The sequence below is a fragment of the Thamnophis elegans genome, chromosome 3 (genome assembly GCF_009769535.1).
Source record: "Thamnophis elegans isolate rThaEle1 chromosome 3, rThaEle1.pri, whole genome shotgun sequence".
Lineage (NCBI taxonomy): Eukaryota > Metazoa > Chordata > Lepidosauria > Squamata > Colubridae > Thamnophis > Thamnophis elegans.
In genome coordinates, this window is record NC_045543.1 from 49,203,275 (window position 1) to 49,230,717 (window position 27,443).

The 27,443-nt window shown below is 40.6% G+C and overlaps 1 protein-coding gene across 1 annotated transcript in view; it reads left to right on the plus strand.

Moving 5' to 3' along the window:
- Nucleotides 1-4,900: 4,900 nt before the first annotated feature.
- The window catches only part of PDE6B (phosphodiesterase 6B), a 43,441-nt gene continuing 20,898 nt past the window's right edge, over nt 4,901-27,443 (plus strand). The window contains exons 1-12 of the mRNA XM_032214222.1: nt 4,901-5,368; nt 11,193-11,345; nt 12,037-12,126; nt 15,424-15,564; nt 16,386-16,460; nt 18,354-18,418; nt 21,281-21,347; nt 21,658-21,705; nt 22,643-22,792; nt 23,698-23,841; nt 24,149-24,214; nt 26,428-26,574. Coding sequence (XP_032070113.1) covers nt 4,901-5,368; nt 11,193-11,345; nt 12,037-12,126; nt 15,424-15,564; nt 16,386-16,460; nt 18,354-18,418; nt 21,281-21,347; nt 21,658-21,705; nt 22,643-22,792; nt 23,698-23,841; nt 24,149-24,214; nt 26,428-26,574 — 1,614 coding nt within the window. The remainder of the gene's footprint in view (nt 5,369-11,192; nt 11,346-12,036; nt 12,127-15,423; nt 15,565-16,385; nt 16,461-18,353; nt 18,419-21,280; nt 21,348-21,657; nt 21,706-22,642; nt 22,793-23,697; nt 23,842-24,148; nt 24,215-26,427; nt 26,575-27,443) is intronic.

A 27,443-nucleotide genomic window follows, 5' to 3' on the forward strand; every position in this document is an offset into this window, starting at 1 on the left:
GTCCGCCAAGAATTGAGCATAGTCCTCAGCCCTACCCTGCAAGGGGTCTCCCGCATCCCTCCTATTAAGGAGGGAGCGGGTTATCCTAAACAGGGCGGCTGGGCGTGACTCGGCGGACGCAACCAAGGCAGAGATGTATGATCTTTTGGCAGTTCTTAATGCCCTAACGTAGTCCTTGGTGCAGGTGGTCAGAAGTGCTCGGTTCGCCTCGGACTTATCGGACCTCCACAGGTGCTCTAGGCATCTCCTCCGGCGTTTCTTCTCCCGGAGCTCCTCGGTAAACCAAGGAGGCCTCCGGGATCCACTGACCCGGAGGGGCCGTAGTGGCGCAATCCGATCAAGAGACTCCGACGCCGCCGAATGCCAGGCGGCAACCAGAGTCTCCGCCGAACTGTGGGCGAGAGTATCAGGAATAACCCCAAGCTCCGTCTGGAACCTCAACGGGTCCATAAGTCGCCTGGGGCGGAACCACCTGGTCGGTTCCTCCTCCCTACGGTGGGGGTTTGGCCTCCGGAAGTCAAGCCTCAGTAGGCAGTGGTCTGACCACGACAGGGGTATGATCTCATTACCCCTCAGACCAAGATCACACATCCACTGCTCCGAGAGGAATACGAGGTCGAGCATGTGACCCGCTGCATGGGTTGGGCCCCGAATTACCTGGGTCAAGCCCATGGCTGTCATGGAAGCCATGAACTCCTGCGCCCCATCAGAGCGTTCACCGAGCGATGGTAAATTGAAGTCCCCCAGAACTATAAGCCTGGGGAACTCAACTGCCAGCTCGGCTACTGACTCGAGGAGCGAGGGGAGGGATGCCGCAACGCAGTTGGGAGGCAGGTACGTTAGCAGCAAACCCACTTGACCCTTGAGGTCCAACTTTATCAGCAGGGACTCACACCCGACAAGCTCCGGAGCAGGGACCCTACGAGGTAACAAAGACTCCCGGATAACAATAGCCACACCGCCACCCCTTCCCTGGGCTCTCGGCTGATGAAGCACCTGAAATCCCTCTGGGCACATCTCTACAAGGGGGACTCCTCCTTCTGTGCCCAGCCAGGTTTCAGTAATACATGCCAGGTCTGCCCTCTCGTCAACAATTAAGTCCCGGACGAGGGGAGCTTTGTGAACAACAGACCTGGCATTTAGCGACAACAGCCTGAGACCAGGGTCCTGACTGCTCGCGCCATCTGGTCTTGGAGTGGGACTCATAGGGCCGGAAGGAGGGATCTCTGTGATGTAGCGAACCCTCCTTCCCCGGTAATGGCTTGCCCTAAAGTCCCCGCCATATCTGCCCCTCCCTGTTATGACCGCAATGCTCCGACCCTCTCCCGTGGCCATAGTCCCCCCGACCACCCCGGTGACCCCCGCAAATCCCGGCAGGTCCTCCGAGTCAATCATACCCAAACTCTCACACAAGCAGTCCTCACGAATGGTTAAAAAACACAGGTTACAACAATAACAATAATAAAAGTGAGGTCATTCACACCATCCCAGACAATCTCATGCACTCAACATACCAATTTAAAAAATTAAAATTTAAAAATTAAGAAGTTGCGCAAGTTGGCAAGTCCGTACTAAGCTTGTGATAGTCCAAGGCGTCCTCCACCCTCGCCTAGGGGGGGAGGGGGGGGAGAGGTACTCCACTCCTCTCCCTTCCTCTGGCAATTAATTGGCAGGATGGTTAAAGGCCCAGTTCCAGTCCGCTGAAAATACATAGAAGGGGGAGGATGGTGCTTCTCTCCTTCTAGTAGGATTGGAAAGTCCCAGGAGTCTAGATGGTTTAGGGGCCTGCCAAAGATGTTAAGTCCGGACTGCCAAACGTTTAATAAAAGGCAGAGTCTGAGTGGCTGCAGTAGTGACACTGGAGCAGAGAGAGGTAACACTGATTGAACAGGTGTAGTTCGTTCATGCATATAAAAATCTGTGTAAAAATCCGAGGGCTGCAGTTGCAGTAGTGGCCACTGGGGGGAGTCCAAGCTGCCAGCTCGTTGTCTCTCCGGAGTAATGGCGTCTAATACAGAATGATGACAATAGTGGTGACTAATGCAATACTCCTGGAGTAGTAGCAGCAGTGGATGGCACTGGACACCACAGGAGGCCTGTCGTTGGGGTCCTTGAGTCCCAATCTGAGCAGAAAGATGGTCAGGCAACGTGGAGCCTCGTAGGGACAGCGGCAAAAGCGGAAGAAAGCGCCGCGCCAGGAGGGAAGGGGGGGAGTCCACAGGGCTATGGTGGGGGCAAGAAGCCAGTCCCCCAGACCCGATAGACATCTCTCCTGGGCTCCCCACCCCCTCTTCGGGACACACACCAACGCCTCGGCACTGCTCATTTAAAGGGAAAGTCTTCAAAGGGAAAGTCCAACGATTCCCAGGGCAACGAGGCTGAAACCGCCGCCTCTCGTACAAAGCCGTCTCCGCCGCCGCCGCCAGCCAGCTGTTTAAGTAGGTCAGCAAAAGAAACGGGGGAGGTAACGCCGTCCAGGAGCCGCTCAAACGCAGCCCCCTCCTCAAATAGTTACCTCCCTGGAGAGCCCAAACGTCCGTGCTCTGCAGGAACCCCTCTGCTTCCATGTCCGGGGGTCCTGGTCATCTGAATTAGTTCTTTGCTGTCTTTCGGTAGCCGGAGCGGTAAGACTCGGCAGCCATTCTCATTCTCATTCAGTGTGTCTCTGTGTGTCTAATCAGAGAGAGAAGCAACCTGGAATTAAGGAGAAACTTAAATTTTCTGACAGTGAGGACAATTAACCGGTGGAACAGCTTGCCTTCAGAAATCGTGGATGCTCCATCACTGGAAGTTTTTAAGAAGAGACTGGACAGTCACTTGTCTGAAATAGTATAGGATCTCCTGCTTGAGCAGTGGGCTAGACTAGAAGACCTCCAAGGTCCCTTCCAGCTCCTATTCTATTCTATTCTATTCTATTCTAGCTGAGTTCAGTCCCAGTTTGCTTCAAACTACTGAAGTGGACTCAGTCTTCCATCCTTCTGAGGTTGGTAAAATGTGGACCCAGATTGTTGGGGGTAACATGCTGATGGAAGGAAGGAAGGAAGGAAGGAAGGAAGGAAGGAAGGAAGGACTCACTGGGGAAGAGCCTAATGCTGGGAAAGATTGGGGGCAAAAGAAGAAGGGGACGACAGAGAATGAGGTGGCTGGATGGAGTTTAAATGGACTCCAAAGGATGGTAGAGGACAGGAAGGCCTGGAGGAACATTGTCCTTGGGGTTGTGATGGGTTGGACACAACTTCCCAGCTAACAACAACAACAATAACAAACATGCTGACATTGTAAACCACCCAGAAAGTGCTATAAAGCACTATGGGACAGTATATAAATCTAAGTGCTACTGTTATTGCTACTGCAGAACTGGCCCAAATTGAGTCTCTGCTGTTTCTTGGGATTCAATTTTCTGACTATGATGCATATACTTCAATTTAATGATCTTGAGCAAAGCTGAGGATTAACATGCCTTGGTCTTCAGTGATTTGTACATCCTAATTTAATTCTGGATTTTCAACATGTGCTGGAAGGAAAGATTTTGCTGAGCGAAGTAGCCTTTGAAATTGCAATTGTTGAGTTGTAGTGCCATCTAATGGACTGATGAAGAAACAAAACACTCTGAAACAAGGAAATGTTTTGGTCACATATGAAAAGTGGGCAGGGCCATCACCCCCATCTAAGCTTTTTTGATACCTTGCAGACACCTGTAATGCCCCATTGCCCTTTATCAAGACTTTGCTTTTCCAAGCTAGACATATCCAAGCCTTCTATTATATGTGAGAGTTTTCTTCCAGTCCTTGGCCATCTAATATGCTTTCCTCTGGAGACATTCAAAATTGTCAATATTTTTCCAAGAAGGCTAGAACAGAGGTGGTATTCAGCAGATTCTGACCAATTCTGGAGAATTGGTAGCAGAAATTTTGAGTAGTTTGGAGAATTGGGAAATACCACCTCTGACTAGTCCCGTTCCCAACTATTCTCTACCTCCCGAATCCCAGCTGATCAGGAGGAAATGGAAAATTTTGCAATATCCTTCCCCCAGGAGTGGGGAGGGAATGGAGATTTTACAGTATCCTTCCCCTGGAGTAGAGAGGGAGTGGAGATTTTACAGTATCCTTCCCCGGGAGTGGGCTAGGAATGTTTACAGTATCCTTCCCGTACCACGCCCACCAAGCCATGCCCCCAAGCCACACCCACAGAACCCGTTGTAAAAAATGTTGAATCCCACCACTGGTCCAGAACTAAAGCTCATATTTTGGGAGAGCTTTGGCTCTGCAGAATTGAAAGGAACAAGGTCTTCCTTTGCACCTGACTCAAGATTATTTAATTTCAGATAATATACTGATAACTGATATGTGTGCTTCTCTCTTTGTTGATTATCCAAGCAGGAGAAGCTATAATGTATTTTAATGCCTTAAGCAGAAATCCAACCCATGGCCAGCCTACAATGAGCCAGCTCTTCCATCAAAAAATAGGTCATCATTTCCTAGTGAAAATACAACCTCTTCTGGCCATTTCTATGTCAGTCCATTTATAATTAGTTTTTCCTGACTAGATACACTCCTGCTAAGAGCAGGTGTAATTAGATAGGGAACTGACTGGCTAAGGATTACAATTGAGCTATGTGTATTTAATTAGACTCCAAGAAGCTTATTTCAGTTCTACTATCCCCGTTAGGAGAGGAGGGAAATCATAATCACATATACATACGCCCTTATTTGAAACCAGTCATTTAAGCTGCTTGGTTAAGAAGATCTGCTCTCCCACACCCTGGTCAAAACAATAGCTTGTTGTTGGATAATTGCCTTGTTGATTATAATCTCCACACTCTACACAAACACTGTACTTGTGGGACCACGTTATTCTGCACAGCCGTTGCCTAAAGGCTCCAGAATCAGAATTTCCCATCATGAGCATCAACAAAGAGGAAGTTGAAACTTTCTTGGATAGCAATCCAGATTTTGCCAAGCAGTATTTCGAGAAGAAACTGGAGGACAGAGTCTTCTGTCCCAAGATGAACGGTGAACTGTCCTCTGAAGATAGCATAGGTTTTGAGGGAATGGACCCTGTAGAAACAGAAACTCTTTTTGAGCTGATACAAGACATGCAGGAGAGCATCAACATGGAGAAGGTGGTTTTCAAGACCCTCAAAAGAATCAGTGCTCTCATCAATGCTGCGTGGTGCAGTCTGTTTATGTACAGGCAGCGAAATGGCACTCCAGAGCTGGCTAGCCGGCTGTTCAATGTCCATAAGGACAGCACCTTGGAAGAATGTCTGGTGACCTCTGACTGTGAAATTGTTTTTCCACTGGACACAGGTGTATTGGGCCATGTTGCTCAGACCAAGAAGACCATAAACATCCAGAATGCTCTTGAGGTAAGGCTTGAGTTTACTCTGTTACCATGTTTCCCCCAAAACAAGACAGGGTTTTATTTTCTTTTGACCCCCCTGAAATAAGGGCTTGGCCTTATTTTCGGAGAGGTCTTATTATTTCTGAGGTGCATGAGGCAGCGAGCGTGTTGCAATATTTTGGGGGATGGCTTATTTTCAGGAGCAGGCTTATTTTAGCACATGCGCTCAAAAGCCCGATTGGGCTTATTTACCAGGGAGGTCTTCTTTTTGGAAAAGCAGGATATTGATAAATGCCAAAGAATAAAAATTAAATAGTGTTCATATTTCAGAAGGGTTTTAAGAAGACAGGGATTCTTTCACTATGATTTAGGGACTAGCAACAGCACCTAGCCGCCCTTGGCTGATCTCAAACAGTAAGTAGGATCAGTCCTGGCCAGTATATGTTTGAGAGACCAAGGCTACATTGAAAAGTTGCAGAAATACCCCCGAAAAAGATAGTTAGCAAATTGCTTTCCTATCGCCTGCAAGAAAATTTCATGGATGTGTTCATTAAGTTACAGGGAGATGAAATTGTTTAGTAGGAAGTTTATTTTTATCTGACAGTTCCTTGTGGACTTTCTGGAAGCCCTTTAGATACAGCTGCCCTTAATGAAAAAAATATCGCCTTTTTGATCAAAATAGGCAACTTAATACCAACTTTACCTCTCCTTAGCATTGTGGGAATTGTTATGGAGATCATCAGGTTGCCTATGTTTGGCCCAAGAAAATATCTCTATGGCAAGATATAAAATAATTCATAATGAGTTAAAAATAGAAAATGTTTTGTCCAATAGAATGGAATGGAATAGAATAACAATATTGGAAGGGACCTTGGAGGTCTTCTAGTCCAACACCCTGCTTAGGTAGAAAACCCTATACCATTTCAGAAAATGGTTATCCAATCTCTTCTTAAAAACTTCCAGTGATGGAGCATTTACAATTTCTGGAGGCAACTTGTTCCAATGACTTAAAATGTAAGAGATTCAGAAGTAATTAAGAACATCAGACAGTTGTTTGTTAAATTAAGTAAATTGCTTTTTCAAAATGCCCTGGTAGCCATAAGTGTAAGTTTCAAAGGAAGAGTAGACAGTCACATGGGATTGGATATTCAAAGGACAAAACTTGTTGATTGGCTATCATCCCCTGAATTGAAGGCAACATAGCCTAACTTCCATTGGTTAGAAGCAACAGTAGAGCGAAGACTTGTCCTTATGTCATGAACTTGGTTTATTAGATTCATCTGCCTGGCCAAGTCAAAATGCTGGATAGATCTTTGGTCTGATCCAGCACTGTCTGCTCATGTTCTTCATAGAAAAAAAACAACAAATATAATACAATGGTACCTTAGTGCTTAACTGCTTTGAAACTGATCGAATTTGGTACTCAATGCATTTTAATATGAAAATTTTGACCCTGTACTCATCATTTGTTTGGTACTCAATGCACAGGCTAGACTTGTCGGTGTTGGCTGCCTTGTGACTCACTACATTATTCCTTATGGGGAAAATTTGTTTGGTACTCATTGTTTCTGGCACTCATTGTGCCTCACAGAACCAATTAATGATGAGTACCAAGGTACCACTGTAGAGGCTTATTTATTATGGGGAGGGGGGTTGGCTGTGTATCTATTTCTCTATTTGACGTGCCTAGATAGAACAACAGCAGCAGCTCTTTAAATCAAAGATCTGTCGCATGTCATGAGTTGTAGCATCAGAAGCCTTTTACACATCTAGAAACAATAAGAAAAACAGAATAATTGTGTTTACATTCCTCGTGTGTTCATCTATTTTTCCATTCTCTTGCTGTGGTTTAGCACAGCAAGACTCTTTGTCGGCTCCCTCTTCTCTGGAGATTGTTCTCTTATTTATTATCTTTGTAATGTTATTTTGGGGGGGGGGTCTCTTTGTTTTTCTTTTGATCTATTCATTCGTTTTAAATTGCCTTCTTTGGTCTTCATGTTTCTGGCTAGACTGCTATTCGCATTTTGTTATTGTGTACATGTGGAATGTGCTTCCAAACCACTGGTTTGCTCCTTCTTTCTACCAGTTTGCATTTTTCCTCCTGTATTTTCTTTGTGGATTCTTCTTGACTGCCAAATGATGCATTGCTGATCTCCTCCCACTTCTTTCCCTCCCCATCCCTTCCTTTCCAATGCCATATCAATTCAGTTGACTATCTCTGCCATACTGGATGGCTTGGAGTGAGGGATTATATCAAACAAATTGGAGAAAATATGGATATTGCTGTAGGGATGATATGGAGGTTAAAACTGTCAACTTTGACTCTGAACTGATATGTCCATTGATGGGAGGTTTAGCATCTTTTGAGCTTCTCTTGCACAATGGATGGATTATTATTTGGTGGGGGGGGAATGATGGCATTCACATAATAGACTTACATAAAGTTATTTAAAAATGTATTTATCACATTTATATAGCTGCCCATCTCACATAATGACTCAGGTTGAACCTAAAAAGAGTGATTCACAGCACTGGTTACCCATTAAATTTTCAGACCATATGGAATCTTCAAGAGACCCCATAGCAGTTTAGGGCTTCTTGCAAGGTATCAGTTCTATATCTACCTTCTTAATTCCAGCCCAGAATGACTTTTTGCTGCAAATGCATATACCGTGTCTCCCCGAAAATAAGACAGGGTCTTATTTTCTTTTGACCCCCTGAAATAAGATTTGGCCTTATTTTCAGGGAGGTCTTATTATTTTTGAGGTGCAGGAGGCGGCGAGCATGGTCACCTCATGGCTGCTGCTGTGTTGCAATATTTTGGGGGAGGGCTTATTTTCGTGGAAACAGGGTACAAACGTCTTACCTTACTCTCACCCCTCAAGTATAAGGGGAAGTAGGTTGAGTGAAACCAGCTCATTGTCATCTAAATGAGCTCCTATGGGTGAACATCTCCTTTTCTTGGTCAGTGAAACATCACCAGAACTATCTTGTTCAAGCAACCAAACTGAAAATTCTATCATCAGATAATTTTGAAGAATTACCGGGTTCTGAGTTAGTGAATTATGATTGGTGCACACGAAGGAGCATGCCTCTAGATGCCTGGTGTTTGGAAGCATGGACTGGGGATTGCTCTTCTCCTATTAGTGGTCAGACATTTAAGTAGATGGTTATTTAGCCCAATAATAGAGGGCTCTTTCTAATTCTTTAAAGAACTTAAAAAATTTAATCACGTTCAAATGATTTTCAGATATAATTTGCTAATACCAGTTTGATTAAGAAAAGTTTTTCAAGTGAGAAGGGTGTGACTACATCACAAGATAGCCATCATTTTCATTTCAAAAGCACTTCCACACTGCTACTGGGTTCCCTCTCCAAGAAACAGGTTGAAGCTCACCAGGTTTACTTGAAATGTTGAGAACCTTCTAGCTAATCATCTGAAGAACACTGTGTCCCTACTGTTGCTATTCATTGGATAAACACTACTGTTGCTAAGAAGGGGAAGCCAACAAGATGTCAAGACCCATCTCCCTGCTAAGAAAAGAAATAGATACTCCTAAATGAGGGTGGGAGGGGGAGAGCTTAAGAGAGATGAATGGAAATTCCTGACAATGGAAAATGACTCACCTGCACTTAAGCTCCTCAGAACATCAGCCTTTCAAGTTAGAAACAAGAACATTTCCATGTGCTGTCTTGCAACTGGTCTGGAAGTAAATTAACTTGGTTAACCAAGGACAATGGAGTGGAATCAACAAAAGTGTTGTAGCAATCTAGGAATAGTGCCCTCAGGGAAGTACCTGAGTGGAAAACTGTTGGAGAGCAACCATCCCAGTTGGGAGGAGGACCCAAGGGGGAAATTAGCATGGAATCCTTGGGTAAACATGAGAGGCAAGGTCTGATCCCCCCCACTCCATCCTGAATGCTATTGAGCTTTATCTAGTCTTTCCCAGGGGAAAGCTATCAGTCTGGGGAGATTCCTGTAGAGTAGACCTACAACAATAAAGTAGCTTCTTTGAATTCCACACATGTGAGTCTGATTGTTAGAACCTGACAAAAACAAAAGTATAGGTAGTCCTCAACTTACAACAGTTTATTTAATGACTATTCTAAGTTACAACGGCACTGAAAAAAGTGAATTATGACCATTTGCACACTTATGACCGTGGCAGCATCTCCATGGTCATATGATCAAAATTCAGACACTTGGCAATTGACTCTTACTTATGACTGTTCCAGTGTCCCTGGGTCATGTAATCCCCTTTGGTGACCTTCTGGCAAGCCAAGTCAATGGGGAAGCCAGATTGACTTAATTTAACAACTGCAGGGATTCACTGAACAACTGTGACAAGAAAGGTTGTAAAATGGAGCAAAATTCACTTAACAACTGTCTCACTTACCGTAGCTGAAATTTAGGACTCAATTGTGGTCATAAGGTGAGGAAGACTAGTTGCATTCCCTCCCACGTGACAAATGTTTGCCACCATATGGCACAAATATATTAAACTTCTTCCCAGTCTTAAAATTCAGATTGTGTCCTATCATATCTGTACACACACACACACACAAGTCAGTATTATTAATTTCAAATCCCTGCAGTCCATAAATGCTTTCTGCTGGGATTATGTCATTGTTAAGTACGCTTTCATAACTGGGTCATTTGCTCATCACAGACCTGCAGGTAGGATACAGTAGGTAAGGTAAACAAATAGTTCCTTCCACGTGGAGTTAAAACCAGTTTGATTCCCCTTTCCCTGAGGTGTGACATTTTAAATAGGTTTTGTTGTGTAATTTACCCTTCCCCAATTGAATGCCCTCTAGCAGTGGTGAGATTCAAATTTTTTTACTACCAGTTATGTGGGCGTGGCTTTGTGGGCATGGCAGGGGAAGGAAACTGCAAAATCCCCATTCCCTCCCCCCCACCTCACTAACCTGCTTTCCAGCTCTGTTCTCCTGTTCAGGGCAACCAAAGAAGATCAACTGGGAGGCTGGGAGGCAACAGGGGCAGGGCCAGCCTATTTGCCGGTTCTCCAAACTACTCAAATTTTCCACTACCGGTTTTCCAGAACATGTCAGAACTGGCTGAATACCACCTCTACCCTCTAGATATGTTACGACAGGAGCTTCCACAAGTGGTGAATTTTTACTTTGAAGGACAGAGCAAGTAGAACCTTACTGGTAAATATATAATTTGCAAATGGAAGGAGACAGATTGTGAGTCCATGGAGAGGCAGTGCTGGACTCAGATACATAAGAAGAATCATTGTAAAATCTCAAAGATGGTTTTTCCCCAGGATGAATATTGCTGCAGATCAGTTCCAAATTTGGGTCAAACCTCCTCCCATTCAGTGTGACCTGCACGTTGATGTCTCCCTGTCATTGCACCACTAAAGGACAACCTACCTTACACGACAACCCTGTTTTTAACAGTAGAAGTCATGCCAAGATAATTTAGGAACCAAAAAAAAATCAAATATGATTTCTATATTATTGTATATGCTGTATTAAGAAGGGAATTTTTTTTTAAAAAAAGTGTTAGGTTGTTATGTTAGTTCAGGGGTAATCAACCTTTTTGTACCTACCGCCCACTTTTGTATCTCTGTTAGTAGTAAAATTTTCTAACTGCCCACCAGTTCCACAGTAATGGTGATTTATATAGTAGGGAAGTAATTTTACTTTATAAATTTATAAATTTCATGCCCACCATGAAAGCTGGAACGGCCACTAGTGGGCGGTAGGGACCAGGTTGACTACCACTGGGTTAGATGTTAAGTGTTCTTTCTTTCTTTCTTTCTTTCTTTCTTTCTTTCTTTCTTTCTTTCTTTCTTTCTTTCTTTCTTTCTTTTAAACAGTGCCAACAGTTTAGTACATTTGTTGATGAACTCACTGGGTCTACTACAAAGAATATTCTTGCCACACCAATAATGAATGGCAAAGATGTGGTTGCTGTGATCATGGCAGTGAATAAGATCGGAGGTCCTTTTTTCACCAGTGCAGATGAAAATGTAAGTCCTGGGTATATGTACTGACTTTACAGTGGTAGAGACTAACTTGATTCTGCACCTAATAACGGCAGCACGACTGTTGGTGGCGCAATACTGGAAGAAGGAAGACTTGCCTACAATTCAAGAATGGACATTGAAAGTCACAAACTTAGCCGAGATGGCTAAAATATCGGCATATCTTAAAGATCACTCAAATGAGAGATATAAACGAGACTGGAAAAAATGGATTGACTATATACAAAATAAATACGGGACCAAGAAATTCCAGTTAGCCTATGCTTAAGATCAGAAATGATTTAAATTGTTTAAAGTTAGTTCAGCAAGAAGAAGCTAAGGTCGATGTAGAATGTCATTAATTTCTTTATTTCTTTTTTCTCAATAGATTTTAGACTGTGTTTGTTAAAAATCCATACCGTGTACGGGTTCTGGGAAGTCGGGTGGGGGGAGGAGAGGGGGGTAGGGGGGGTGGAGGGAGGGAGGGGCATACAAAAAAATTGTACTTCGATGTTTTAATGATTGAGGAATGATGAAATATTTGTGTGTTTTAAAAGAAATAAAACCTTTGAAACAGAAAATGTAAGTCCTGGAAAAGCATCTTCTGAGACCTTCTGTAGTCCCCAATATCTACATTTAAATGTAGCTGCATCATCATATGTTGCATAACTGAGCAAAGTTTTTTTTAATGTCACAGGTATTCCTGAAGTATCTCAATTTTGCCTCTTTGAACCTGAAAATTTATCATCTGAGCTACCTTCATAATTGCGAAACACGAAAAGGTCAGGTGAGGAAACTTCTCTAAACTTATCTGCTATCTCTAAACCTATCTATTTGTGGGTGGGTGGGTGTGCACTGTATGTGCGTAGAAGGCGCCAATTTTTATACAAATTCTCAAAATGTGCCTGTGACCCAGGACTGTTTTGTTTTGACAAGAACATCTTCTGTCAAAGGGCTTTCAGAAATTACTGAGTATATGTCTTGAGGATCATAGAAAGGTGTCAAAACCAGAACAGGGCTGGAACCAACCTTATTGAAACCAAAACAAGTTGAACCTTTTCTGCCTTCTTATATTTCTTGCCTCTTGGCCTTCTCTCTCTGCTTAGTTTCAAAATCTGGAATGGTTCAGTCCTCTACACAGGTACCCTCAGTGGTGGGTTTCAAATTTTTTTTAGAACCTCTTCTGTAGGTGTGGCCTGCTTTGTGGGCATGGCTTGTGACTGGATGGGCGTGGCCAACTTGTAAAATGTGGTGAAACTCACTTAACAACGCTCTTGCTTAGCAACCAAAATATTGGCTCAGAAACTCTGGCACTTGAAGCACGCAAGTCTTAAAGCTGTCAAGTTACAAGACCCTTGAACCCCTAACCCTTTAGAAAACCCTCCCAGAGGTATTCAAACTTGACAGCTTTAAGACTTGTGGACTTCAACTCCCAGAATTCCTCCTCCAGTCATGTTGGCTCAGGAACTCTGGCATTGAAGAGTGCAAGTCTTAAAGCTGTCAAGTTACAAGACCCTTGCACCCCTCACCCTTTAGAAAAAAAACCCAGGGGTGTTCAAACTTTAAGACTTGTGGACTTCAACTCCCAGAATTCCTCCTCTCGCTCTTCATCTTGATGATGTGCGGACGGGCGGGGGGAGGGAGCTGGAACCAGTTCTAAACGGCACTGTAGATTTGTGGAAACTCTTCTATAAAAGAGGTTAGAACTGGCAGAAACCCACTGCTGGGTATCCCTTAATATATGGTCAGAATCAAGGAACATAGGACATAGGTATCAAACTTGTTGCCGTCATGTGGCATATTACAATGTTTTCTCCCTTCGCGGAGCTGGCGTGGGCGTGGTCTGTGCGTGATGCATCCAGCCCCTGGAATTCCACTTTCACACCCCTGATATAGGACATAGAATAATAGAGTCGGAAGCGACCTCAGAGATTTTCTAGTCCAACACCCCCTGCTCAAGCAGGAGACCCTATACCATTTCAGATAAATGGTTGTCCAGGTTCTTTTTGAAAGCCTCCAGTGATGGAACACTCACAACTTCTGAAGGCAAGCGTTCCATTGGTTGATTGTTCTCACCATTAGGAAATTCTCTTTAGTTCTAGGATGCTTAATTAATCATCTCCTTGATTAGTTTCCATCCATTGTTTCCTGTCTTGCCTTTTGATGCTTTGGAAAATAGTTTGACACCCCCCCCCCCATATCTTCATAGGAGTCCCTCAAATATTAGAATAAATATAACCGTAGAACAGTAGACAAAGGTCAAATGCAATAAAAATATGCATCAATGTGGGATCTGAGTATTTTCAGAAACTCAATGAAAAATGAGCCACCGCCAGACAATATGCCATTCTCGGTATTCTCAGCATTTGTATGACTATTAAAAACCAAAAAGTTTTAAAACTGTTGTATTCTACAGGTAAAGAAATTAAAATCAAGGCAGGTTAATATTGATCTTTTTCTTGTACCCTTTGTTTTCTCTGGACTGAGTAAACTTTTGTAACACTCCCTTAACAATCTGGTTATTCTTTGTCCCTTCCTAAGATCAGGTCCATATTCTTTCACATTATAGAAAACAAATGTCAGTCATAATTTATTTCAGTCTATGATCAAAATTCCAAAGACAGGTATTTGAATGATGTTTTACTCTTCTTGACAAAATATTTTTGATATTTGTTTGTTTGTTTGTTTTAAAATATAATCTTTGGAACATTTTAAAAATACCTACGGTGTTCAGTATTTACTCAAAGTATTTACCATTTTGGTAAGGCAAGGGTTCCCCCCCCCTTATATACGTGCTAGTCATTTCTATTTTTCTACTTGCATTTTTACATGTTTTCAAACTGCTAGATTGTCAGAAATTGGGACAAGTAACAGGAACTCATCCCGTTACATGACACTAGGGATCCAAACGGCTGAACTGCCGACCTTCTGATCAACAAGCTCAGCATCTTAGCCACTGAGCTACCATGGCCCTCATTTACAATTTTAGACAGATGCTGAATAGAAAATATATACTGCTTGAAGCAACTGAAACAGTTTTGCAGTATAAAGGATATTGTTCATACTATTTGCCTCATCCAGTTCTGGAAATCCCAGCAAGAGAGATAAAGAGAGCTTAGTTGTTTGTGGGTTTTTTTGTGCGTTACATGGTATATACTGACAAGGAAATGGCTTCATACTAGTGCTTGACAATTCAGAGTCTTAAATGCTTGGCCATGATTCAAAAATTTAAAGATTTTCTATAAGTGTCCTAGGTTCTTCTCACTTCTATTCATAAACTCTCAGATTTTTCTGATTACCTCTCCTTTTCTATTTTCTTTTTCTATTTTCATCTATATAGTCAGTGGTATTTTGGTTTTCATCGTTAATTGGTTCTGAGAGGTACTATGAGTACCAAACAAATTTTCCCCATAGGAATAATATAATGAGTCACAAGACAGCTGACATCAACAAGTTCTAGCTTGGGCATTGAGTACTAAACAAATGATGAGTACTGGGACAACATTTATAGATCAAAATGCTTTGAGTATCAAATTTGATGAGTTTCAAAACAGTTGAATACCAAGGTACCACTATAGTGCTACTTTCTCTACTATTCCTATTGTGTGCCCAATTGAGTCTTCTAATTTTATTGGTGGTGTACGGAAATCATATTCATACAGTCGCCCCAAACACCCCCCTCACAAGTATCCATATGCAATCATCAAACACATACTCAGAACACATGTATTTGTATACAATCATTCTTTTTCTTACACACACAGATGTGTATGGTATGTATGTGCATTTGTGTATAAACACACACACATGTCATCGTGCAATCACTATTTTTTCCCATTAAAAAAATATTGTCCTTAGGAATGTTCAAATATCATACATTAAACAAGTAAAGGTTTAAAAGAAATGACAATGAATTTTAATATTTAATATAATTTGTATAATAAGTTGTATATGAAGCCTGGCCTGACTTTGTCCATGAAATCTAATTTTTATTAAGACAGAAAGAGAGCGAAATCAGAAATCATGCTTCTTAATTCAGTGGATTGCCTAGGCAATTTATCTTACTGGCTTTGCTCTTCTGCAGGTTTTACTGTGGTCAGCCAATAAAGTATTTGAGGAACTGACTGACATCGAAAGACAATTCCACAAATCTTTTTACACAGTGAGAGCGTATTTGAACTGTGACAGGTATTCAGTGGGTCTTCTGGATATGAGTAAGCAAAAGGTAAATTGTGCCTGTGTGGCTCAGTATAAACTTGTCTATTTCATGTCCTCTTCCATTTACATCAAAATGTTTGTGCAGCAAAATCAGAATGAAACAAACAAAATAGTGCAACATTGACATTGCTATTATCTACTATTCTTCAAAATATTCCCCTAACATATTTAGTTTTGATAGAGAGAATATTTGTAGCTCCAGATTGAACTGGAGTACTTGGTACTTTCTTAGCTTGTTGGTTTTCTTGCAGAATTTCATTACCAAACTAGGTAACACATCAGTGCAAGAGCAACCAAGTACAGAGAGTATTAAGGACTCCATATTTAGTTTCATAAAGTGATCTTCCTGCACACAAATTTTATGCTCAGTCATTGAAATACAGCATTTGCCTGCCACAGTTTCCTACAGAACTGTGCAAGTCAAACGCTTTTTTTTTAACATTTCCCCAATTTCCTATCAGTTTATTGGTTAAATTCATTTATTATTTCCATGCCAGTTGGCAATAGCTCATCTTTTCCACTGGAGATGATAGGGATGAAAGTTGGGATTTTTCATATGCAAATGTCATGTACTTAAATTTCAGGATTTGCTTGAGTTACTTGGATTTCAACAAGGGAAAAATGATGCAAATATTCCAAACACACTCCATTATTACACAGATGTGTAATTGTGAACCTATTCCACCAGAATCTATCATACAGTGCTAAAAATAGTCCCAGAAAGAATATCTGTTTGGAAAAGATATTTCTCCCAACTAAAAAAGTATTTTAGGAAGAGTTTTATTTTTTTAAATGTATTTCTCTTACAACTTTTATTTCACTTTCTAGGAATTCTTTGATTTGTGGCCAGTACTAATGGGTGAAGTTCCAGCTTATTCAGGACCTCGGACTCCAGATGGCAGGGTAAGTTACTAACCAGATAAGTAAGTAAGTAAGTAAGTAAGTAAGATCTTTATTACGGTCAAAGACCAGCAATATACATTTGTCTTTACACTATATTAAAAATACTAACATTAAAATATAATTAAAAGTATTTACATTAAAAGTGGATAATAATATTATGGTCCAAAGATTGTTAAAGGTACGTCCAGATAATTGGTACAAGATGGTACTATACTGTAGCCAATTTTTTTCTTATGGACATTGCAGCAGCACAGAACTTTGCCACTGCATACGTGGTAACCGGGTTAGTGTCCTGGAGGAGAAAGCCTAGATAAAAATTGTCTGCCCTCCCTGGCAATCTCTCTAATAAGGGGAGAATATATGCAGACCTACAAGCTCTGTATAGCTCGCAGTGTAATAGTACATGTGAATTATCTTCCACTTCTCCTTTACCACTTATACAAACGCATTCGGCTATAGGTGTTCTCTTATACCTGCCCTGGAGGAGTGCTGAAGGAAGAATGTTAAATCTGGCTCTGAAGAAAGCTATTCTTTGTTTTGAAGAGATCAGGTCATTTAGATATCTTGCATTTAGATTCCCACACACCCTGTTTGATTCTGTCCCTACTGTGGAAAGGCAACCTATTTAGTTCTTCTTCTTGGAACTCCATGTCCCTCATTCTATTGATTACTACTTGCTTTGCTTGCTCAAAGCCTAGGGACATTAAGAATAATGGTCTGGTTTGATCAATTGCTTGTTTCCAGGGGGAAGGGAAATTGTCAGTCAACACTAGTGGGGACAGTCCCTCTGGAAAGAAATGCATTTTAAGCCAATAAATGACCATCATCTTCCAGGCTCTTACTTGAATTTGAGGCATGCCTGTCTCAATTCTTAACTGGGCATTTGGAGTTCCATTGGGAGCAGCTAAGATGGCTCGCAGGAATTTTGTTTGAATACTTTCTAACAAATCTCTCTTTGCAAGGATTCCTGTTTGTGCCCCATAAAGAATTTGTGCCAATGTTTTGGCCTCAAAAAGTTTTAAGGCAGCAGGTACTAACTGTCCTCCACCTGTATAAAAGAAATGTTTGATTGCATTTGAGGACCTAATGGCTACTTGCAATGTGTGATCCAGGTGTGCCTTCCATGTCCCTAGCGAGTGGAAAACCACACCAAGGTATCTAAATGTTCTAACCTGTTCCAAACTATATCCTTCTATTTGCCAGGAATATTGGCGTGGTCTTTAGCAAAAACTAAAATTTTTGATTTATCGAAGTTAAGGACCAGCTTGTTTTGCCTGCAATAGCCGAGTGTTGCCCTAATTGCTCTCTTCAGTCCTATGGGGTTTGTGAAATGATAGCGGCGTCATCAGCATATAAGAGAATTGGCACTTTGCGTTGTGCTAGGTTAGGAGGATGGAAATCCGGGTTCTGTAAAAGCTCAATCAGGGGATTAATATAGAAGTTGAAGAGGGAGGGGGACAGGATGCAATCCTGCCGTACCCCTTTTTGTACCCTTACTGAGTCGGTTAAACTCCCTTGGGGGTTGCACCTCACTTTCAGGGTGGAATTGGCATACAATTTTTGTATGAGGAAGAGGAGGCGTTTATCGATAGTGGTGCATTTTAACTTCTCCCAGAGGGTGATCCTGGATATTGAATCGAAGGCCTGTTTAAAATCCAGGAAGGCCACAAAAAGAGAGGATTTTTTTTTTAATGTGTGTATTTTTGTACTAAATGGTGGAGTACCAAGATATGATCCACCGTCGATCTTCCTTCCCTAAAACCGGCTTGTTCGTCTTTGATTATCCCCCTGAAATTAGCCAATCTTGAAGTTTATAATTACTAACCAGATAAGATATCTTTCTCTGTTGGCTCTCCTATTATGAATGTCAACTCTGATTTCTATTTTTTGTAGGAAATTGCCTTTTATAAGGTCATTGATTATATTTTACATGGAAAGGAAGAAATTAAAGTTATCCCGTAAGTAAAGTAAAATAATTGCAGGGGGGTAACTATGGTACAAAATTGCATGCAATCAATTCCGTCAATCCAGTCTACAGAATGTTGTTGTTCAGTCTGACTCTTCGCCACTCCATGGACCATAGCAGAACAGACCCCCTGTCGCAGTGGTGGGATTCAAATAATTTAACAACCTGTTCGGACAGAGTCAGGAGGCTGTTGTGGGAGTCGTGGCCCATCTCTATCCTCCTGCTCCACTGCACATGCTGGACAATACTCCCCCGACGGCCAACCTGACCCTGGGCAAACTGGTTGTTAAATTACCTCCCCACCCCACCCACTATCAAACTAGAGCCTGGGCACTGTGCTGCAATTGAGAAATGGGCAATGGAACAGCTGACACGAGGGGAGGAGGAGGAGCAGGGAGAAGGAAGAGGAAAAGGGAACTTCTCCTTCCCTTGTGCTGTCCACTCTGTTGCAGAGGTGAAATGCTATAGTTTGCCGAACCGGCAGTAAAAAATGCTACTGGTTTGCAGAACCGGTAGTAAAAAATACTAAAAAAGTTTAAAAAAAGTTTTGATGATCGCACATCGCACAGCCAAAATCGGGTGTGTGTATCCATTTTTGCTCCCAGCAGGCTTCCCTGATAGCAGGGAGTGGGTAATTTAACAACCGGTTAATCCGAATCGGTGCAAACTGGCTGAATCCCACATTGCCCTGTCCTCCACTGTCTCTTGGAGTTCATCTAAATTCATGTTCATTGCATCAATGATACTATCTAACCATCATTCTACAGAATACAAGATCATTTTTAATAAAGACTAAAAAAAAAAAATCAGTGTGTTGTTGTGAGTACCACCCCCTCGGTGGTGCCCTCTAATGTGTTGAAATTGTATTTCCATCAACCTCATTAATTGAGAATTATTTGGGAATTTCTAGAGTTATAGTCTTTGCATCAGGAGAGCCTCAAGCTGAGAAGAAAGAGTTGGAGTGTTGTGACTGAGCTCAAATGTTCCCTCACTTATGAAGATAATTAACTCCCAACCTAACACGTTTTACACCTTTTTATGAGAATAAGTAATACACTGCCTCTCTAATGGGTGAGAAATGAGGTTCTTTTAAAAAATATATAAATGTATGAATTAAAGCACAGATCCTACAATGAATCTTTAGCTAATAGCAAGACTACCATGTAAGTTAAGATAAATATAGATATTCTAAAAGTATCAAGGAAGAAAATTAAGTTGAAAATGTATTTACTGCTAAGACACTCCAATGTAACTGTAGACCAGGGATGTCAATCTCAAGGCTTGCAGGCAACTCATGGGATGCTTAAATATGGCCCGCAGGGCCGCCCTGGAAACAGTGAAGGACCAGCTCACAGTGCCTCTGCGAGCAAAAATGAGCTGTTTCACAGGCAGAGGGTTGCAGGAGGCTGCCGCAGCCAAAAACTGAGCTTGAGACCCTGTTTTCGCTGGCAGAGTGCTCAGGTCACCACAGGATCCCCTGACATGAGTGATGTTGAATGTTGAATGCCCACTCTGACCCCCTGAGGTCAAACACAACCCTGATGCGGCCCTCAATGAAGTCGAGTTTGACACCCCTGCTGTAGAGTAAAGGGAAGCGAAGAAGTAATATAAAGCATCTTTGCATAGAGTCATAGTCTCTTAAGCACTATGCATTAAATAACAGGATCAACTGGAAGTTATCTGGATAAGTAAATGTGTCAGTGACATTGCAGATATATAAATGGATTAGACAGGGCCATGTGTTCTGTGATGAACTAGATATCCTATCAGAAAAATATCCAAATAATATACTCTAAAATGATTTTAAGTAGGAAATAATTCATTCTCTCATACAAACTTATGTAATTCCTTTCTGAGGAATTAAAATGAACCTGTTCAATATTTCACATATTTAAAACTCTGAAAGATCAAACTGGCTGGAGGAGATAATTACCCAACCAATAGAATTAAAACTGGAATTATTCTTATTAGGAATTATCACATGGAACTATGAGGGGGGAAAAAATCAAACATCTAATACTACATGTAATAACGGCAGCAAGAATCACATATGCACAAAACTGGACAAACAAAAATACACCAACAGAAGAAAACATGATTTAAAAAGTACTAGAATGCATCAAAATGGACAGACTCACAAAGGAAATAAAAGACAAAAAAGAATCAGAGTACTATTTAGTATGAAATGTATGGTACAAATGGCTAGAAGAAAGATGCAAAGAATAAGAAAGCAATAAAAGAATGAAAAAAGATTAAGAGATTAGAAAATAAACACAAAACTGCAGAATTAACAAGAGGAGGGGAAATGTAAGATAGATTGTATATAAAATAGTATGGAATAAGAAATATAAGAGAAATATATGTATATAGAAGAACACATGAAAGATATGTAAAAACATACGCACATACATACATAAATATATAGGCATATATATAAAGGTATATATGTATGGATAAAAGGAGTATAATGGATATTTAAATATGTAGAAATGTAGCAAAGATGATATGAATGTTTTATTAAAAATAAAAAAAATTGGAAAAAACCCTCTGAAAGATCAACTTTTGTGCCACAATTTTTTATGATGTTTTCATGTTTTCAAGTTAATACCTATAAAACATATTGATTTATTTCTGAAAATGGTGAAAATGCAGCCATATCTACACTTCATTAGGAAGTCATTCGTTGTTGTTCCTTCCCTCAATTAATTGTTCAAATTCACAGTTTTATGTAAAAATCCTAGACTACTTTAAAAAGCATGTAAAGAAAGAACAGGAAAGTACATTTCATGGTTGATTAAGTGCATTCCTTTTCTATCCAAGCCTAATTTTTCATGGTTTTTTTTTCCCCATTTAGAAATCCCAAGGAAGATCACTGGGCACTGAGTAGCGGCCTCCCTACTTATGTAGCAGAAACTGGTTTTGTAAGTATTTATGTTGACCTCTTTGCATAACTCAAGTGTACTTTGGCCAAGAACTAAAGATCTATGTAATAAATTCTTCAAGGATAATCTGGGCTTATTTTCCCAGATAGGAACTATATTTGAATCAAAGAGAAGTTTCAACAGCCACTCATGGTATGAGGTTGGCCTGAATTTTAAAAAAAAAAGAAATATGTATAAATTCTTGGATCACAGCCATAATATGTCAATCATATGTACTTTCAGTTTTTATTTAATTTTCAAAATAGCAAAATATACTGTACATTGACATATTTTTTCCACAATTTTTCAGATTTGCAATATTATGAATATAGCAGCAGATGAAATGTTTACATTTCAGGTATTGTAAAACTGTTCATAAGAGTTTTATATTTGCTCTGCTGGTGCCAGGTGTGAACAATGAGCAGAGTTGAAACATCTATTTTATCATGTTGTGCCTATAACACAGTCTGGCAACCTATCCCTGGGCACAATTAGATAAAATTACTAAGAACTTAGGGAGGGTCAATCCTAGCCTTTTTGAAGTTGTGCTATGACTCCAGTCTAATTTGGGGCTTGATCCCTCCTCCCTGCCAGGCTGGGTGCTTTCCAACATCTGGCAAAGGGATTGTCTATATCAGGGCTGTCAAAATCGCAGCCTGTGGGCCGAATGTGTCATGTGCTGGCCATGCCCATCCCCGGCTTAGCAAAGGGAGGGGGAGTCATGATATGTCACATGATGCTGCTGCGACAATGCGAGTTTGATACCCCTGGTCTATATGAAAAGACAACGAAATATTCTTGAAATCTTTTGATTTCAGGCTAAGGTTTTTATTTTGGCAAGCTAACATGGTTTCCCTTGCCCCCAATTGATGTTGGGAGCACTGTTTAAGATATTTCCCGGTCAAAAGAATTAGCTGGTGGCATCACCATTGCATGGGGGACACCCATGGGGCTTCTTTCATGTCCCTGTCAAAGAGCTGGAGTGAATGATGGGAGTTCACCTCACCACACAACAGCACTTGAGTCTCAAACATAGGCTTGCAAAACTCCAACCCAGCATCCTAACCACATGACCCACTGCGTTCCTTACTAACATGGTCAAAGTTCTCAGATTAAAGAGCAAATCATCTAGGGCACATCAATTTCTCTATTTCTATGAAAATCATGTTAAAAAGAAAACATTGCACACAACATTTGTTTTAGTAACACATTTGTGTTGTATAAATAGTTTTATTATTGCTAGATCTTCAGATTAGAGCTAGATCTGTTTAATACTGACATGCTGGTGTTTTAAGAAAGGCCCTGTTGATGAATCAGGATGGATCATCAAAAATGTTCTCTCAATGCCAATCGTCAACAAAAAAGAAGAAATTGTAGGTGTTGCTACATTTTACAACAGAAAAGATGGGAAGCCATTTGATGAACAGGATGAAACCCTAATGGAGGTAGGCATAATTAATGGATATGAAAATATAATGTGTGTTTCCCATATAATAGTTGATACAATTCTGCAGTGGCTAATTTAACTTCCAGTGTGGCAAACAGAATAAACCAACCCATTCAGCACAGTTCCATTTCTGTTGTTGCCTTCAGTTTTGACTTGCTATAGCAGATAAAGAAACATTGGGCTGAGAACATCTAGTGAATAAAATTAAGATTCATATTATAAATGGAGTTTTCATATTATTCCTATTATACCTCTCCTTTGTAGATCCTTTCATGTGCCAGATGGTACCTCACTTTTTCTTTATATTAAACTTGAACTGGCCATTGGCCATATTCTAAGGAATTTTGGAAGTTGCAGTCCTCTAAATGTCCTCAAACACATTTGTAGGATACCAGTTTTGGAAAAAGCTTTTCTTTTCTATTATTCTGATATCTTTCACATATCTAAACTTCCATTCTTCCTGTTTCCTTTTATCTTTCACTTTCTTTGCCTCATGTGTAATTTCTTTTTATTTTAAGCTCAAATTCTATTTGGGACTCCTTATCAAAGAAATAGTCCCATAACTTCCTGGATGAGTTATTGAGTTTGCACAGTCAACATTATTAACAGATTATGAGTGAACAGAACAGCACCATCAATCCCGCTATCCAAAAATCTTTTTTATATTGCCGCCAGATTGTTGTTTCTTTTTAATTTTCTATTCTCTGGCTTCAATCAATGAAGATAACCACCTTGAACACTTCATTTTCACATGAAAAGGATGGCAGTGATATACAAATCCAGGGGGAAAAATAATATTCAAGAGTATTAAAAATTGAAAGCTCAAAGAAAAATAAAATGGTCAGGTCAAAAAGGAGATCCGCTTCAGTTTAGTAATAACATATTTCTGTTTTGTTTTTGAAGTCCTTAACACAGTTTCTGGGCTGGTCTGTGCTCAATACTGATACTTACGATAAGATGAATAAACTGGAGAATAGAAAGGACATCGCACAGGATATGGTGCTTTACCATGTACGATGTGACCAGGAGGAACTTCAACAGCTCTTGGTATGACTTTTAAAGATTTGGCTCTATTCTAATCCTCTTTATTCCTTATTTCTTGATTAATTCTATTTTAACCTTTAAGGGATTGAGAACTATTTGGATCTTCAGTGCTACAAGATAAGACCGGTCATTAAGCATCATTAGATAGCAAGCATTGAACAAGGTTGGGGTTTGTTTGTTGTTTGAAATCATTTAATTGTCAGAAAAAATATGTTGATGGTACTGGGAGGCTGCAGGTTTTAGCCACCTGCTGCTTTAGATTCCAAAATATGTATGCTCATAACTTCAACATGCCTGTGTTTTTCCACAGCCAACAAGAGAGAGGCTTGGCAAAGAAGTGAACGAATGTGAAGAGGATGAACTGATAGAACTTGTAGTGAGTATCAATTGTTGTGAGTGCTTTATTATGGCATCATGCCCTTCTTTTAAAGATTACAGCTCTAAACTGGGAAACCTTTTATTCTGTTGCACATTACATAAGAGAATATTATAGAAGTAGATAATGATGTCCTAAGGTCATAGTCCTAAGGGTAGGGCAAGGAAAAATGGGTGGGAACTAATAGAGGGAAATCCAACCTGGAGCTAAGGAGAAATTTATCTACTCAGTCAAACAGCTTGCTTCCTGGGGCTATGGGTGCTCCATCACTGGAAGTTTCCAAGAGAAGTTTGGACAACCATTTATCCAGGATGAAATAAGGACTCCCGCCTTGGGCAGAGGGTTGTACTAGAAGACACCAAGGTCGCTTCAATCCCCATGATTTTATGTCTTTCCTGATATGTCTCCTCTACTACATATAGTGTGCTTCAGCTAAGGAAATATCAATTGTTATTTTTTTATTTATAATGTATTAAACAAAGGCCATACAAGGCACACACCAAAATATTGACCCTATTCATCACAGATGTTTTTCTAATGAAAACTCACGTCAATATTTTACCCATGGGTTTTTATTAGGAATCTAATCTATAAACTATGATACTAATGCTGTATCTTTAATTACTGCTGTAAATGTGATTGGTTGCTGTTTCCTCAAGCGGCCATAAGATCGAGCCAGAATGACTGTTAGATGCTGATTGTTGGATGATGGTTGTAAATGTGTCATATATTGATCAGCGTGAATTACTGTGAGTTTTGCAAATGTTAGCGACTTTTGTGTACTGAGCTATTTATATAATTCTGGACTGTGTTTGTTGGATCACCCCTTTACTGCAAACGTTGATGACTGACTGTCTTAACCATGTATGAATTGGACTTTGCATACCTCTATGTCCACAGAAGTACAACACTATCTGTTTTACAATTCAGTGTCTCCGTATGCTGGTTTATGTGTTCTTCTACACCGCTCTCACTACGCTTCTCTGCACGCACTCATTCTCCTAACGGGGAGCTTACCTAACACTTCTATTGATATAATGAAAATTGTTTGCAAAAATTATTAATTTCAGCAAAGCATTTCCTCTAAGAAAATTCTCTAAAACCGTGATGGCGAACCTATGGCATGCGTGCCCAAAGTGGCATGCAGAGCCATGTCGCCTGGCATGCGTAGTGTTTCCCCTTCCTTTTCCGGGTTTCTGGCATGCATGTGCGCACAATGATCATGTGTGTGGCAGTGCCAGAAACTAGAAGAGCTGGTCTTCCATTTTCTGGCATGACCATACGTGCCAGCCAGCTGACTAGCTGGCCACTGTGCATGCCGGAAACTGGAAGTTCATTTTCTGGCACACGCATGGCCCCTGGGCAGCTCCTCTTCCAGGTTGCATCCCGTACAAGCGTGCATGCATGCACACAGTGCCAGAAAGGTTCACCATCACTGCCCTAGAACTTTCCAATTTCACTTATTGACATGTTTTGCATGAAGAAACAACCTCATCTCAGGCAATATAGATTTATCACTAATATGCTATAATCCCTGAAGGAAAAAATATTCCACATTTACAAAAGCAAACACATTACAGAGGAAAACACTGACCTCATCTGTCCCTAGCGGCCATAGAATACAGATATTGGTCATGGGTCACTGCAAGAATGCATATGCATATGCTAACATATGGATGCACTATTGATGTGGAATGGCAGGAAACCAGACACCCGGAAACAGGCAAGAGTTATTTAAATGATTAAATAACAGTTATTTAAATGCAACACAAATGTCATCAAGAATCCAGATCGAAAAACTGGCTATGAGTAGCCTTCCTATCTGGCCATATCACTGTGAGATTGTAGATCATCACAAGCTCTGATCAATTGCAAAAAAAAAAATTAATGACAGGCAATGGATCTGTAAATGGTTTGCTTAATTAACCACAGCTTACATAAACTGCAGTTCCATTTTTGCAAACATGAGCAAATCAAAATCTTGGAAAAGTAAAATGAAATGCTGGCAAGGCTGTTTTGCGGGAGAGAAATTGAATAGAAGTCTATTTAAACTAAGTTTAGTTTGGTGTATTCTGGTTATAGCATTGTTTGCTAACTCATGAAGTAGCATTAGATGCAAGCATAGTCACTCTTTTTATGCCATTTCAGAGAACAAAATTTGTTGCTTCCACTCTGGAATCTAAACTAGAAGTGCTATTCTTTTTTGCCCCCAGAAAGAAATGCTTCCAGACCCTGAAGAATGTGAAATTTATGCCTTTCACTTTTCAGATTTTGAATGGACTGAACTTGATCTTGTAAAATGTGGCATTCAAATGTATTATGAGCTTGGAGTGGTGAAAAAATTCCAAATTCCACAGGAGGTAAATGGTAACTTTTTTGCAGGCCCTTCTTCAAAGCTGGAGATTTTTTTTTTTTTAAGAGTAATGAGCACCCTGTGGCTTTGCACTCATCCTTTATTAGGTGGACAGTGGCATATTGAACTTTCTACAAATGAATTGTCTTTTTAAAAGGGATTTGTCTGCTTGCATTATATCCCATATTTCTTTCAGTAGTTCAGATTAATCTCCAGATTATCCCAATGTCATCTGGTGGGCTTCCCTGTCTGAGAGTAGAATTAAACCTGGTCATAGGCCAATACCTTAGCCATTCCACCAAGGTGATACAAAATAAAGCAAAATCAAAAATCTGTATAGAAAGGGAACAGGAAATCCAATATGCATATATACGGAAAGTAAATTATCTGAGAGATAGTAGGAGTATCTTAGAATTGTGCATAGATTTGAAATATCCTGCTCCCTGGGTGATGATTGCACTTCTCAGTAGAACCAGAACCCATGGGAGATTCCAGCTGGCCAGACTTTCTGTACCCCAAATCTCTAATTGCAATTTATAGGTTCTTCAGTAACGCTTCAGGTAGTTCTCCTCCTTCCATTTTTGAAAGCCAAGATGAGCACAGCATGTTTACATGCAAAGAATCCATCAGCCAATCAGTGTTGGCTAACACCTATTGACTAACTGTGGAAGACAGGGAACTGCCAATCAATCAATACTTGGAAGTTAGCCACAACTGCATACTTGTTTTTGTAAGCTTCCAGCCATGGCATCATCTAGTCTGTAGGGTTGCAACAATCTTTTTTGAATCTTCATCAATCTGGAAATTACCTGTGAGAGACAGTTAGTAGCATAAATAACTACTAAGCCTAAGGTGGGATTTCCCTGGTAGCCATTT